Source organism: Aulonocara stuartgranti (assembly GCF_965226115.1).
Source record: "Aulonocara stuartgranti genome assembly, chromosome: 7".
In the NCBI taxonomy this organism is placed as follows: Eukaryota; Metazoa; Chordata; class Actinopteri; order Cichliformes; family Cichlidae; genus Aulonocara; species Aulonocara stuartgranti.
In genome coordinates, this window is record NC_138945.1 from 7,540,429 (window position 1) to 7,555,088 (window position 14,660).

Below are 14,660 nucleotides of genomic sequence, written 5' to 3' on the forward strand. Positions count from 1 at the left end.
TCATTGAACACTATATATGACACTATATATGGCAGTAAAAATCCACACGTCTGCCAGCTTTGAATAACTGATATAAAAGGCGACGTATCTTAGTGGTAAGCATGTTTGTTACTGTTAGCTCCTCGGCTAAAAGGGTTACAAGTTTGTCGTCTAGCTGTGATCAATAACTCTAACAGCACCGACTCCATTTTCGAGAGGAACTTCTGTGTTATCAGAGTCTGAGTGAGAGAGATTTCTTTCTGTCAGGATTTTTAGAAGTGTCAAACATGCGATGGTGAGCTCGACCTTTTACCTAAATAACGTGACGTTTACTGGTGAGCCGGTGTCCTGTCTTCTTCTTCCGGCTGCTCGCTGTAGGGGTCGCCACAGTGGATCGTCTGCCTACGTCTCACCCTGTTCCAGAATCCTCCTCTATCAGACCAACCCTCTGCATGTCCTCCTTCACTACAATCCCCCCCTGAGAAATTCCTCTTTTCCTCCTGCCTCGCGGCTCCTTCTTCAACATCCTCTGTCCAATGAATTCATTATACGCATGTCGAAAACCATCTCAGCCTTACCTCTTTAACTTTATCTCCACATTGCTCAACCTGTACGGTAGGGCTGCTCAATTAATCGAATTTTAATCACGATTACGATCTGGGCTTTCAACGATCATTAAAAATGACTGAGCCGATTATTAGCCCCTCCCTCATTTATCCGCGACACCTTAAAGGCCGGTGCGTGAAAATATTGTCGGGCATAAACCGTCCGTGGCGCAAAAAAGGTTGGAGACCGCTGATTAAGAGGACCCGAGTAGGGTTGCCAACCGTCCCTTAAAATACGGAATCGTCCCGTATTTAGAAACAAAAGTACACGTCCCGTATTGAGCTAATAAGGGACGCACTTTGTCCCGTAATACAGTGAGAATCAAAAGTAGTCTATAAATGTTTATGGAATTAACGCTTTGTTGGAAAACATAATTCCCAGCCCCTCTCCTGCTTTGTGACCAATGAGCTGACAGCACACTTATGACAATTCGAGTATGACAATTCAGATTACCGCTCATCTCATTGGTCGAGGAAAGGTCGCTTACAAAGAAAATACCGGAAGACAACAGATGACCACAACAAGAAGCATGGCCAACAGGGAAACAAACGCCGACACTGCGGTGCAAGTCTCGGACGACAGTACACCTAAAGCTGGGCAAACACTGTGTGATTTTTTCAGTCGCGATATTCAGCTCCTGCTCAAACTGCACGATTGACTCGCAGGGGTTAGAAGTTGGTAGGTCACGATGTACTCTCACACTATACGGCCCGATGCTCTGATGCGACCTGAGTGCTCACACTGTGCCTCCATAACATGAAGGTTATAACAGAAAATCTGTCGCTCGCTCTCTGTCTTTCACTCACACAGACACACCACCATCAACTTTGCTAAATTGCTAATGAAAAACATTGATCAGGCAGCTGTGATTGAGCAGCAGTGTAAATCCAACTATTTTCATGGTTGTTGTGGTCGTGATCATTTTGTGATGCCACATCGAAAAGGCTCGGATGAGCTTTCCAAAGTTCTCCAAGTTGTGCCTCCGTCGCTTGTGTCCAGATCACAGGCTGCACAGCCGTGCTGCTCCGTCTTTTTCACCGACGTTTACGTGTTTGCGCGTGAGCAGTGTGAGCCCCTGTGGTGACACCCTCACGAGCGATTGATGATCGGGAGCTGGTCGTGAGGTGTTAATCACTTCTCGTTACCCCACGTATACTACACGACGCACGATGAAGGCCAAAATCGGTCCGATCACCAAATCGGTCGCACGACTCAAAAATCGGCTCAAAATGGGCCAAAAATCGCACAGTGTGAGCCCAGCGTTAGAGCAGCAATGTTTGTTCCCCTCAGAGAAAGGGAAGAATGGGAAAAGGAAAACACCTGGCTGGAAAAAGTTAATATGGGCATGTGCAGTGAATATCAGCGCTATGTGGCCAGAAGTGTGATAATATAACTTATTTTGTGTAATAAACAACTGCAAGGATAGATGATTACAACAAATTGATGACTAATACATAAAAGTAATACATAGATGAATAATGATGATGAGTTAAGATGCGTAATCATGGGAACAAGCGGGTTTACAAACAGGAGCAGCTGATTAGCATTAGAAAAGCTGAAATAATACCTCAGCTGAAGCCGATTGTACTAAATGCACTAAATGTGCACTGTTACAAGAATATTTTTCTTTCTATTGTTTTCTATTATTTTAAGTTAAGCAGGACAGAGTTCTTTTAAAGAAAGATTTACTTATATTCTCAAAAGTTAAGCATGACAGGCTTCTGTTTAAGAAGGAGACCTGTTTTATGTGTTAATGTTGTCATTTTGAGCTAAAAATAAATGGCTAAATGATCATTTGTTTCACATGTGTTCATATCACAAAGAATACACATCTACTTAAATCAAATTCAAGTCAAATGGTTAAAAAAATAATTTCACACACAAAAAAAGAGCTAGAAAATTCACCACACTGGGAAGGGTGAAGACAACTGGGTCGCCCGGCCCTGGCCACGAGGTGTCCCTTATTTATTTTCCAGGGAGTTGGCAACCCTAGACCCGAGGGAAGCTTGGAAAGCTAAGCAGAAGTTATTTGGAGAGGAGAGTGACTGCTGTTGGTTGAAAAGAGAGTTAAAAAAAAAAAACTTCAGTGGTGTTGCACACTATTTTATATTATTTTTTAAAGTCATTGTTAACCCTTTAAAGCCGGTCAGAGCAGCACGCTCTGTTTTGCGTAACTATTTTTAAATCCCTGTAGAACCTGAACCGTGTAAGCTAGCGCAATAACCCGGAGGAGTTGTACTTACATCTGATGCCATCAGCTTGTCCTCGGTCACGGTTTCCTTCCACATAAAGCTTTACAAAAACTGCATAAAAAGCTCTTGCAGGAACAAAAACATAATATTCCAGAAACACGCTTTGCCGATCTGATCAGCTGTTCGTAACACTTCCCACATTGAAACAGTCGTCAGCACGAACTACCGCATATCCGCCATTTCCTGGCCGAAACCGGAAGTGACGTCATTTTCGCGGAAATTGTAGTTTTTTACTCGTAGGCCTTAAAAGCCTATACTGGTCATGTTTGACCTTTCTGAATAGTTTCTGTGATGCTTAGAACTCGAATTGCACTGCTGGAAATAGTTTATTTTGATGCACATGCTGTTTTCTTTACAAATTTGCATCATAGGATTGTTTTTGTTTTTCCTGCAGTATATAAAAATTGCTGTATCTCCAAAATAAAACTATGAAGACACTCAAAATAAATTTCCTGTTGTTGTAAACTATTTTTTGCAACTTTTTTGTATTTAAAGTTTTGAGGGATAAACCCTTAAATTTCTCCAAGTAGAAATATATGTAAAAAACAAAAACGATTTTCAATTTTTTTTGTAGTTTATTGCACTTTTTTGCAATTAATGTAGTTACTATGGACTTAATGCATACATATTATTTAAAATATGGGCTATAACAGTTGCATAGCAACTTGAAATGCTCCCACAAATGGCACTACAACATGTAAAAAAAATAATAATATAAGCTCTGGCGGACTTGGTTCTATAGTAGGTCTTAAAGGGTTAAATAAATATCGTCAAATAATCGAGATCTCAATTTCAGTGAAAATAATCGTGATTATCATTTTTGCCATAATCGAGCAGCCCTACTGTACGGTCCCTCTGATGTCCTCTTTTCTAAGCTTGTCCATCCTGCTCACTCACAATGAAGATTTGAACATCTTTAGATGAGTGTCCTATCTTTGTGTCAGTGCCACTGTCTCCCAACCATCCTTCTGTCACAAATCCCTGACACTGGTGTCCACCCTGTTCACAGCACTGCATTAAAACAGAGTATGATTCTGTGATGGAAATCAATGCATGGCCCAAGAAGACTTCCAGAAATTGCTGTCTGTGAACACGGCTCACTGTGCTGTCCAAATGCAGAGAAGAAGCCTTTTATCAAAAGTGCTTGTGGAACTGGCAGCTGCTGCACAGGTCTTAAACACAGAAGATGATGCTGAACCACATCCTGCATCTATTCCAACAGCATGTCCTCCCTGGAGTTCAGCCTTTCACCAACTAAAAACATTTGGATGTGAACATGAAACCAGAAATGGGACAAAGTAGACCCAGGACTACTGAGCAGCTAGAATCCTCTGTCAGACAAGAAATGGACAAAGGTCCAGCATCTGCTCTCCTGAGTTCACAGGAAAAAAGAGGGGATTCGAAACAGTGGAAATATAATCCCATCCTAGCTTTTTTTTTTTTTTTTTTTTTTTTTTTTGGACAAGATTTCCACCAAATTCTGATGCATTAAATAAAATTTAATTGAACAGATGGAATTTGATGTGGCGGTAAGATACCTTCTTCATAATATGGGCATGTTTGAGCTCTTTTTCAGGCTGTTAGGACTGCAATGTTTCCAGAGCTGTGTTATTGAGAGTCTGCTACAACAAGCACTGTTAATGCATCATAGCACTGATGAAATGTCAGTGTAGTTAATGAGCTTTGCACTTTCAGCTGTCCTTTGTCCTGACAGTTCACGTAATAGCATAGCAAGAAAACTGAACTTTATGAATCATTACACTTGTAATAATAACATGTCACATCTGGCTCGCCCGGGGTATGTTTGAAGCTGCAGCTGGGGCTCATTATTAAGTCTTACCATCAAACCAATTAATTAAAGGGTCACATGGCTTTTGGAAAACGTGCTTATGTAACTGCTGCTGGCCCTGAATGTCCTTCAAAGTTAGCAGGGTTCATCCTCTGGGGATCATGATGGTTTCTACACTCACTATGAAGTAATTTATTAACTGACTGCTGAATGGCTTAACAGCTTTTGAGGGTTTTCAGTCTGAATCCAAGTGGCTAGTCGGATGATGCTGTCACCTATAGCACACACCACAAGCATGACTAAATATTGATAAAGTTGATTTATTGAGTATTCAAAACCTTTTTCTTCTTCTCTTCCTCAGCTCTCAGCTCGTTTTTCACTGGTTGTCGAAGCCTGTCTCAGCTCGCAGAGTTACCAGAAACTCATCAGATACTCAGACAGACCTGCAGAGACTACGCTGACAGAGAGCTGTCCCCCATCGCTGCCAGACTAGACAAAGAGCATGTTTACCCCGCTAAACAGGTACCCGCACAAAGCTGCACAGTGACTATTATCAGGCAAAATGTGTAGTTCATCATAAGTTTGTGTCTAAAGATACCAACATTTTTTCTCGAATCCTGAAAGTTTCTGAGTTCATCTTTAATATCCATCTGTCCTGGTTCTTAGACTGTGAGTAGGCTGCACTGGGACCAGGAAGTTCATGAAATACACAACTTTTAAAATCATTATAAAACTGAGAAGTGGAAGAACTTTGGAATAATGAAGAAGAATAATAGTGCGAGATAGTAATAGAGATTCAGTGCTTTGGTGAATGCATAGCTGTAAATATTCTTTTGGCCGTCCAGATTCAAGAACTGGGGGCAATGGGTGTGATGGCCATGGAAGTACCAGAGGAGCTGGGTGGAGCTGGGATGGACTACCTGGCGTACAGTCTGGCTATGGAAGAAATCAGTAGAGGCTGTGCCAGCACCGGAGTCGTGGTCTCTGTTAACAATGTGAGTACAATCTGTCAGCAAAGAGAGCCGAGCGTGAACATGGCTGTGTTTGTCTTCTGATTGCTGCCTGTTCTGTGTTATTTGGCCTATAGTCTCTGTACATTGGACCGATACTAAAGTTTGGTACAGAAGAGCAGAAAAAGCAGTGGATCCAGCCGTTCACCACAGGAGAGAAGGTGGGCTGCTTTGCCCTCAGTGAGCCAGGTAAATGCGACCTGTCTGACACAAAAGTCTGCTTTAATTTTGAGTCGTGTAGTAGAAGAAAAACAGCCCAGTCAAAGTCCAGATCTAAATCCAATCGAGAATATGTGGCAAGATCTGAAAACTGCTGTTTACAAACGCTGTCCATCTAATCCATAGGTGTCAAACTCTGGCCCTAATTACATTTGGCCCACGAAGCCATACCAAATTACTATTAGAGCTGGCCTACTGGTATTATACAGCTAATATATATATATTTTTAGTATTAAGCTTTGCTTGTTCCAAATTCAGTTTTTCAGCAAAACTTGTTGGAGTCCATAAGAAAAGATTCATTTTTATATCTGGAGGAAGATTATTATTATTATTTTTAATAAATATTAATGTTAGCCCGCGACTTTGTTCCAGTTTTGAATTTTGGCCCACTGTGTATTTGAGTTTGACACCCCTGCTCTAATCTGACTGAGCTGGAGCTGTTTTGCAAAGAAGAATGGGCAAAGATTTCAGTCTCTAGATGTGCAAAGCTGGTAGAGACAGACCCTAAAAGACTGGCAGCTGTAACTGCAGCAAAAGCTGGTTCTACAAAGTATTGACTCCGGGGGCCGAATAATTATGCACTCCCCACTTTTCAGTTATTCATTTGTAAAAAATGTTTGGAATCATGTATGATTTTCCTTCCACTTCTCACGTGTGCACCACTTTGTGTTGGTCTTTCACGTGGAATTCCAATAAAATTGATTCTTGTTTGTTGCTGTAATGTGACAAAATGTGGGAAAGTTCAAGGGGGCCGAATACTTATGCAAGCCACTGTATGTATATATTGTATATACTCAGTTCATTCAGTTCAATTTTATTTGTATAACACCAATTCACAACAACAGCCGCTAATATATGTGGATGTGATATATGTTTAAGGGTTGTCTGGACACATTTTAGCACACATTTTTCTTTCTTTCATCAAACTAAAGTAATTGAATTAAAATTCCAGGCAATGGCAGTGATGCGGGTGCAGCCTCCACCACAGCACATCAGGAGGGAGATGAGTGGGTGGTGAACGGAACCAAAGCTTGGATCACCAACAGCTGGGATGCCTCTGCTGCCATTGTCTTTGCCACCACAGACAAGACACTGAAACACAAGGCATGACGCAGCACATTTCCACGTTCTCACCGCAGAGATGATGTACACCTGTAATGATGGGGAATGCTGTTTCTATTCTGTAGGGAATCAGTGCTTTCCTTGTCCCCATGCCACACCCAGGGCTTTCTCTGGGGAAAAAGGAAGACAAATTGGGCATCAGGGCCTCATCCACTGCTAATATTATCCTGGAGGACTGCAGGATACCACTGGGATACATGCTGGGCCCACGTGGATCAGGATTCAAAATCGCCATGGTTAGCTCTGGATATTTTCTTTGTAGAGATGTAATGAAACAGACAATGATGCTTTTTTTTATGTGAAAGGCTGGTGGAGGCAGACTTTGCATTTTTAGAATTTCATTCAGTCATTTTATTCAATCTTACTCGTGACTCCATTTTGGGTCTTCCTCTTTTTCTCCTGCCTAGTAGCACATAACACGCGCATATAACAACTGGGAGACTTGTTTGTGTATATGCTGTCATTACAGTGAGAACAAAGTTTATTTGGACTTGACATACCATATGTATGTTGTGTAGCTAAGTTACTGCTAGCTTGTATTTCCACTAACATGTGTTTGCTGTGAATCATGTTTGCAAACAAGATGGGTTCATTGTCCTGTAACAACAGGAAATGAAGGACAGGCTTTATTAGAAAATACCTGAAATTTCCTGGCTACTGTTAGTTAATGTTAGCTTACCCACTTACACAGCATGGGTAGATGGCAAAAGTTGGTCTACTTACTCACTAATGTTAGCAGCAAAATACTGACTGAAGCCACATCAGTGTTTTTTAAGTTACATTGTAATGTATTCAGATTTGAGCAAAAACCATTCAATACAGGGCTGCAGCTATCAAATATTTTAGTAATTGAGTAATCGATCTATGAATGGAGTAATTGGATAAGAAATACTTTTGCCTTATTAATCAGCAATGATAAATATTCAAAAGATAAAAAATACAGGTCTTTCAAAACAAACTGGTCATTGATTTCCATTTTAGAGATGTTTTTTGTTTCATTCCTCATCTGATTCATTTGTCAAAAAACAAACCCTTTGTGGTTTTTTCTGCAATGTTAAATGTTATTTATTTATTTAATTTTTTTAGAGAAAACCTTTTCTTAAATGCAAAAATATATACATGCTCTCAAGTAGTGTCAAAGCCAAATAAAATAAGGTAAATATGTAATCTAAAATAAGGCATAAAGCATATCAACATTCTGGAGTTTGCCCTGTGTTTGGAAAGTTTTTGTGCCACTGAAAGCAAGATGTTATGATGGTATTTAATTTTTATATTTTTAAATATGAAAAATATTGGGTGTGGGTGAAATGCTTGCATTCGCATTTCCATGATGAAAGTGGCGCGTACAGAGACGTGCATTAAACACAGCATCGAAACAAGAAATTTTTTTTTTCTTTATAATCGAATTATTGAAAATACTTGATGGATCATTGGAGACCATTGTATATTTGGACATGGTTCCTTGACATGGTTTAATATAAATCAAGGTGAAGGCTTTTCTCTCTTGGCTCTTTCAGAATTGTGTGCATTGTTACAGTTTTCCCATTTTATACAGGGGGGGAAAGTAACCGTAACCTCCCATCTTTGTGTTGCACAGCAAACGCTGGACAGCGGGCGGATCGGCATTGCAGCTCAGGCTCTCGGTATCGCTCAGGCTTCTCTGGAATGTGCTGCTGATTACGCACACAGACGAACTGCATTTGGAGCTCCCATTGGCAAGCTGCAAGCCATTCAGGTAACAGGAGAGTTATAACAACTGTTATTTTACTGTATTTAAAACCTTTCTAAGTGATGTTCACTTCTGTTGCTTGCCAGGATGTTGAGAAGTTTATCTTGGGACACATTTCCACACAAAGCCCTGATTTTAGCATGTAGCAGTTGTCTCTGAAAGAACATTTATTCGAGTTCACGGGAAGCCTTGATGTCACGTTTCCTTTGACAGGAAGCTAAAAACACAAAGCTTTTTATTTTAAGATATTCAAAGTAAAGCCAGAAGTATATTTATACTGGAAGACCAGGTTGGACTCATCAACTTTAGATGCTCCATTTCTCATCTAATGTATCGGTCTCTGTTTCCACTGTGTTGTGGATGGTGGGGGCTCATTTATAAGCCTTTTTTATATATGAGAAAGCTGTTGTTCGGAGCTTTATGATTCATATCTCATTCTTTATGGTTCAGGATGTAGTGTCTTATTTGAAAATATCTATACAAGTCTTTAGAGGGGAGTTGGAATTGTTCCTAAATGACTTGAGCTTTGTTTTGTTAGATAATTGATTTATTGTATTAAGGAGATTTGTGCATTTAGCATATTAAAGGTATGATTTTGGAGTATCTCCTGAATTTAGTGCATACACACAAACGCTACACAAGGACTAGATGGGCATTTATTTGCTTGTGATGCTGGGTAGCTAGTGAATCATTTGGGTTAGCAAGTAAGCTAGGATTAGCTAATATAAGTCAGACGAAGGTTTGGTTGCTTACACAAAGAAATCTTCCAGGGTTTTGAGGCAACTGTTGGTAATTGGAGCTATAGAAATAATACTAATTTGAACTGAATTGAAAACAAATTCAGGGCGAAATTAGAAACGGCTTCAGTACAGTATTCTGCTGCTGCAGTCAGATTGCAGGGTTAGACTGGTCCATCTAGTTTCTAGCAAGGCGTAGCTAATAAAGTAGCGTGTGTGCGTATGTGCTGTATACCTTCCTCCCATTCACTGCAGGGCAGTATATATGGTGCTTGGCAGTGTTGTGCTGAATGTAGTTTTCTTGATGCTTTTAATTCATGTAGTTCAAACTGGCAGACATGGCTGTGGCAATAGAGGGCGCTCGGCTGCTCACCTGGAAGGCTGCGCTTCTTCGAGACTCAAAGAAAGCATTCACTAAGGTACCGTCACCTCTGAGTTAAGGTTTGCATTTGATAGAGAATATCAGACATCACTTTTGGCTCTTCTTCTCCTGCAGGAAGCTGCAATGGCCAAACTAGCAGCGTCTGAAGCTGCAACTTTCTGCTCACACCAGGTAACAAAGCGGTTGTAATGCAGAGTCAAGAAATGAACACATACAGACCCTTCTTCTTATCGTCGTATATTCTTTTTGCACTTCAAATCAGGCGATCCAAGTTCTGGGTGGGATGGGTTACGTGACAGACATGCCTGCTGAGAGGCACTACCGTGACGCCCGCATCACGGAGATCTACGAAGGCACCAGCGAGATCCAGAGACTGGTGATCGCTGGCCAGCTGCTGAAAGAATACCAGTTATAAATGGACTGCTATCGCTGTCTGTCTACCTCTGATGTGTGATCAGTCAGCTCAGACTCCACCTCATCCTTTAAGACAAAGAGGCCTTTCTCATCTTACTTGACAGCTTTGAAACAACTTTGACGCCAGTTAGATTGGAGATGACACTTTTCAGGTTATTTTATGCCGTCATGGCTGGAGGAAAAACGGGAACCAGTTCAAATCTACTAATCTGCCCACCTAGCCTGACCTAAGCGTCAGTTCACCCACATTTAAAAGAAGGCTGATAACATACTCGTATCCAATGATAAAAGTAGATCTTCTTCCTAAGTGATTTTAGGATATGAACCACCACAGAGAACCTCATCAAAGCTGCTAAAGGACAGCACTCCCCACCACAGTCAAAAAACAACTGGGGCTCTCTTTTGGATATGAATGCAGTTCCAGAGACTTGGAGAATCCACGCTAAGAAGCATCAAATCTCAAACAGACCTGAAATATAGTAGAAAACTTTGAGCTTCAAATTTCAGGAGAGGAAATGTGGCATTGTAGAGTGGTTTACAAATGCAAATAAAAGTATGAAAATTGCAAAAGACTAAAAATTACAAAATAATTGGTGAAATGAAGAAAGGAAGAGTGTGTTCCAAAAGTATTTTGCTTATAAAGGTTCTTCACTGAGAGATGTGACCCAGAAGTATCTGTGTGGTGGTCATAACACTAAGATCATATACATAATAATACAAATACTAAGGAAAGGAGCTTCCATGCTTCCTTTATTGCTTCCATATGACTGTTCATTAAAACAATTAAAGGCAATCAAATAAGCCCAAACATGGAGGAGGAAACAAGTTCCACTGGATCGCAGCAGGAAAATATAAGAAAATAAGATGCATTCTATTTTATAGGCGTCGCAGGGTGAACCGCTGTAATTTCTATACAAAGATGCAGCCAGTTCACTTCAGTGAAAAGCAGCATTCTGCTTAGAGCATGGAGAGGCCTAGCGACCAGAATAATCCAGTGTGACCTCATGTTTAATACGAGAGCCTCTTTGAAAACAGCCGTCACTGTATTGCTGTGCCATGTGTGTGAAGTAGCTGTGACATACTGGTATTTTTATATGTCACAGACTTTTTCATTCACATTTGCGTGACTCGATTAAAAATTCTCCTGAATGTCAAATTCATACAAATACACAACAAATTCAAATTCGAAATTTAAATTTGAATTTGGATTTGAAATTCATACAAATACATCTACCGTATGACCGGCCACAAAAATTCTCCTGTTTACAACTGTCAGTCACAAACAGACACAGAGTCTCTTTATTAAACCCAGCAGATTTTTAACGCGTGAAGAAGGCTTTCGTTTTCTGTAGATATTAGTCTGGCACTAAATCTTCCTCCTCCTTGAAATTGCCAACCTTTGTAATCGTGGGATATTTTTCACAGGCTGTTCTGGTTTATTCGACCTCCATAAACAACAGTGTTTGAACACATTGTGGCCATGTAAGGTGCGCATTTTGTAATCTATCCTCTGCATATTGCAGTTTCAACATAGCGGACATTCGTCGTCACACTGATGAGGAGAAACAAGCGAAAGGCTGTTCCAATTCTCAGCTCACCAAGCTTCACTTTTCCTGAGTCCATAGCAATTTTCCTACCTTTAAAAAAAGGAAAAGTAGTAGGAAGGAAGAGAGGTTGGGAATAGGAAAAGGAAGGTACTTTTTGAACACACCCAGCACGTATTATGTGTATTGTACGTGTTTGGAACCCTTTTGAGACACATTTCTCTCCCCATACATGACGACCTTTATTGTCATTAGTTACTATTGGGCTTGTCAGTGTGGGTTGGTGCTATGAGCAAACACTGTGTAACGAAACCCTCTGGGATCATGAATATTACCCACCTTTGATGGGGTGTCATACATGAACTGGAGGACAAATGACTCTTTTCTTTGGCCTCCTATGAGGAGGTTAAGCCACCAGTGGGCGACAGAGTGCCTTCATCCGTGGCTCATTAATTACTGATTGAGTCATCAATCACTGCACTATAATCACAGACACAAGATCAGCGAACTCCCACTTGCCGACTACAGTTTTGTCAAGATAAAGGGTTGAAGGAGGTCACTTTTTTGATTTATGTGTGAATGTTAGAGGTTGTGTAATAAAATCCTGTATATCTGCCTCACATACCTCCTGTGCCTCAGTGGCTTGTACATATTTTATCGTAACACATAGTGTGCAGATGTTGATAATAAAGAATTGCTGATGCCATAAAAATGATCTGTGAGTGAATGAAAACTGGAAATTCTGTCCCATCACATAAAAGACGTCAGCAACAATGCTCCGGTCGGCTGTGGGGTTTACATGATGCTCAGTTGGTACCAAGGGTACAAAACTGCAACTACTGCCAAAAACGTCCACCCTAAAAGTGAGTCAGTCCCCACAGACTCTCATGTTAGCATGTCCAACTTTAAAATTGAAGCTTCATAGCTCAAAAAAGAGTTGGATCGCAGACGGTTTCAGTTTTTAAATTACTCATATTAAAGTTTGAAGTCAGTCATAATTGTGATCTAGAAGTTATCATGGAGCACAGTGTCCCTGTTTCTTTACGACAGGCCTATGAAACTAATAAATGAAGTCACAGTAGTGATGGAGGACGTGCTAGGGACAGCATGAGATGGAGACAGATGATCTGCTGTGGCAACCGCTGAAGGGAGCAGCTCGAAGACAAAGAAGACGGCTCCATCTTTTATATACAGTCCATATAAACATGCAAAACATTCATGACTGTCTTTGCTCTCTTGGGCTATCGTGAATGCTTTCCGAACACTGAATAATTAGTAGATCCGTGGCAACATGTTGATTGTGCTGAGCTTAGTCCCAGTGTTATCCATGTTTTAGAATGATGTATGGTTGGAAGCACTGGGAATGCAGGAGAATAGTGTTCTTGCCTTGTCATTTCTAGCTTTTATATCATTTGGATAGAATTCTGGCTTTAATGTGCTTAGACGTGTTTAATCAAATAGTTCTTTTTTCAGGTTCTTTTAAAAACAGAACCTTTAAGACTTTTTCAGGTAATTACGTTCAGTTGTCAGGGGTTTGGTTTTTTTTAAAGTTCTGAGCTAACTCCAAGTTTGCACCATTGATCTTCTAGACTTTGTTGTCTAAACACACATGTAGTATTTACAGTGTACTGGGTTTGGCTGCTTTCTCTTTAAGCAACACTAAAACCAAAAACAGGCTTCTTTTTGAAAAGTGGAAGTTGTTGTTCCACTTGCTTGGAATCTCAGTCAGAGGGGAAATGTTCGTGCGATTGGCCACATACTGTGTGTGTGTGTGCTGTGTGTGTGCTGTGCGGGGTTGTTGTCCTGATGGTGTTTGTGTGCATGTTTTCCTTTTCTGTTTATGCACATGAGGGCACTAATTGCTCCACTCTCCCAGATCTAGGCCAAGCTTCCTGTGGCTGGAGTTGCACCCTTTTGATTGCACAGACCCTAATGATGTGCTGGGTGCACTGTTCAAATGGCTCTCCCATGTACCACTCTGTTAGGGTGCAAGAACCAGGAATCTGATTATTTGCCATTGTTTTTCTATTTTTAGTTTCCTTTACAGACAAACCTGCTGATGACACTGTCACACCTACTTTATGAATGTACCAGAAGGCCAGAAGACCTTTATAAAAGAAGTGAAGCTCATGGTAATATCAGAGAGTGTGGACCATCATGTTAGTACAGTAACAGCAACAGTCTAGATCTTTTTAAAGCACCCACTGAGATGCCTAAACCAACAGCCAGTAAACATCCCATCCCGGGTTAGGCTGCTCTGTGACGGAAAAGGTTGGCTTTGCTATACTCAAGATTCTGGATTGGTTTGTTGGTCCAAATGGGAAACAAAAGACATTAAAGCCCTGAAACTGTGAGTGCTTCAGTGAGAGGGTGTGGTGGCTCTCTTGTGCTGTGGAGGGTATTTTGCTTGTGTGCTTTGGGTTCTCTTGTCCCCCCGAAAAGGAAGCAACACCTTGTATTGGATTTTTCTTCAATGCCTCATCATCTGTTAGCTCTTTCAGTGTGTTTTCTCTACGGGATAAAATTAGAATAGCTAGCAAATATTCTTATAAAACATACTGAGTGTAGTTAGGTGGGGGAGAAAACTGTTGCACCATCTTGTGTTCCAAAGTGGTATTACACGAACACACATCCTGGTCCTAGTTCAGCTTCATTTCTCTTCATCACTCTTGTTTTGGACAGAAATCGGAAGCACTTGTTTTGTCACATTATGTTAATCACTTTATTATGAAAGGTTTTAATTTGCTTTTAAATCACAGCCACTTACAAAACGGACCTTAGAATTTTCTCCAACTGAAATAGTTCATATATTTTCCTCACGATTTTTTGATAACAGCAGGCAAATGCGTAGTGATTGATTGACTGAGATATAAATAG

At 40.6% G+C, this 14,660-nt stretch overlaps 2 protein-coding genes across 4 annotated transcripts in view; one reads left to right on the plus strand and one right to left on the minus strand.

Annotated features, from left to right (window-relative positions):
- The window catches only part of cryba4 (crystallin, beta A4), a 22,155-nt gene extending 18,824 nt beyond the window's left edge, over positions 1-3,331 (minus strand). Inside the window, exon 1 of one of the 3 annotated variants that reach the window (XM_082538158.1) lies at positions 2,829-3,331. In XM_082538158.1, coding sequence (XP_082394284.1) covers positions 2,829-2,873 — 45 coding nt within the window. In that variant the 5' untranslated portion in view covers positions 2,874-3,331. Of the gene's footprint in view, positions 1-292 lie in introns of all 3 variants that reach the window. The other 2 variants (XM_082538159.1, XM_082538162.1) reach the window with 2 other exon arrangements.
- Positions 1-12,495, plus strand: part of acads (acyl-CoA dehydrogenase short chain) — a 12,845-nt gene extending 350 nt beyond the window's left edge. Inside the window, exons 2-10 of the mRNA XM_082538154.1 lie at positions 4,988-5,148; positions 5,472-5,621; positions 5,714-5,825; positions 6,808-6,959; positions 7,043-7,213; positions 8,575-8,712; positions 9,767-9,862; positions 9,940-9,996; positions 10,088-12,495. Coding sequence (XP_082394280.1) covers positions 4,988-5,148; positions 5,472-5,621; positions 5,714-5,825; positions 6,808-6,959; positions 7,043-7,213; positions 8,575-8,712; positions 9,767-9,862; positions 9,940-9,996; positions 10,088-10,240 — 1,190 coding nt within the window. The 3' untranslated portion in view covers positions 10,241-12,495. The remainder of the gene's footprint in view (positions 1-4,987; positions 5,149-5,471; positions 5,622-5,713; positions 5,826-6,807; positions 6,960-7,042; positions 7,214-8,574; positions 8,713-9,766; positions 9,863-9,939; positions 9,997-10,087) is intronic.
- Positions 12,496-14,660: the final 2,165 nt, after the last annotated feature.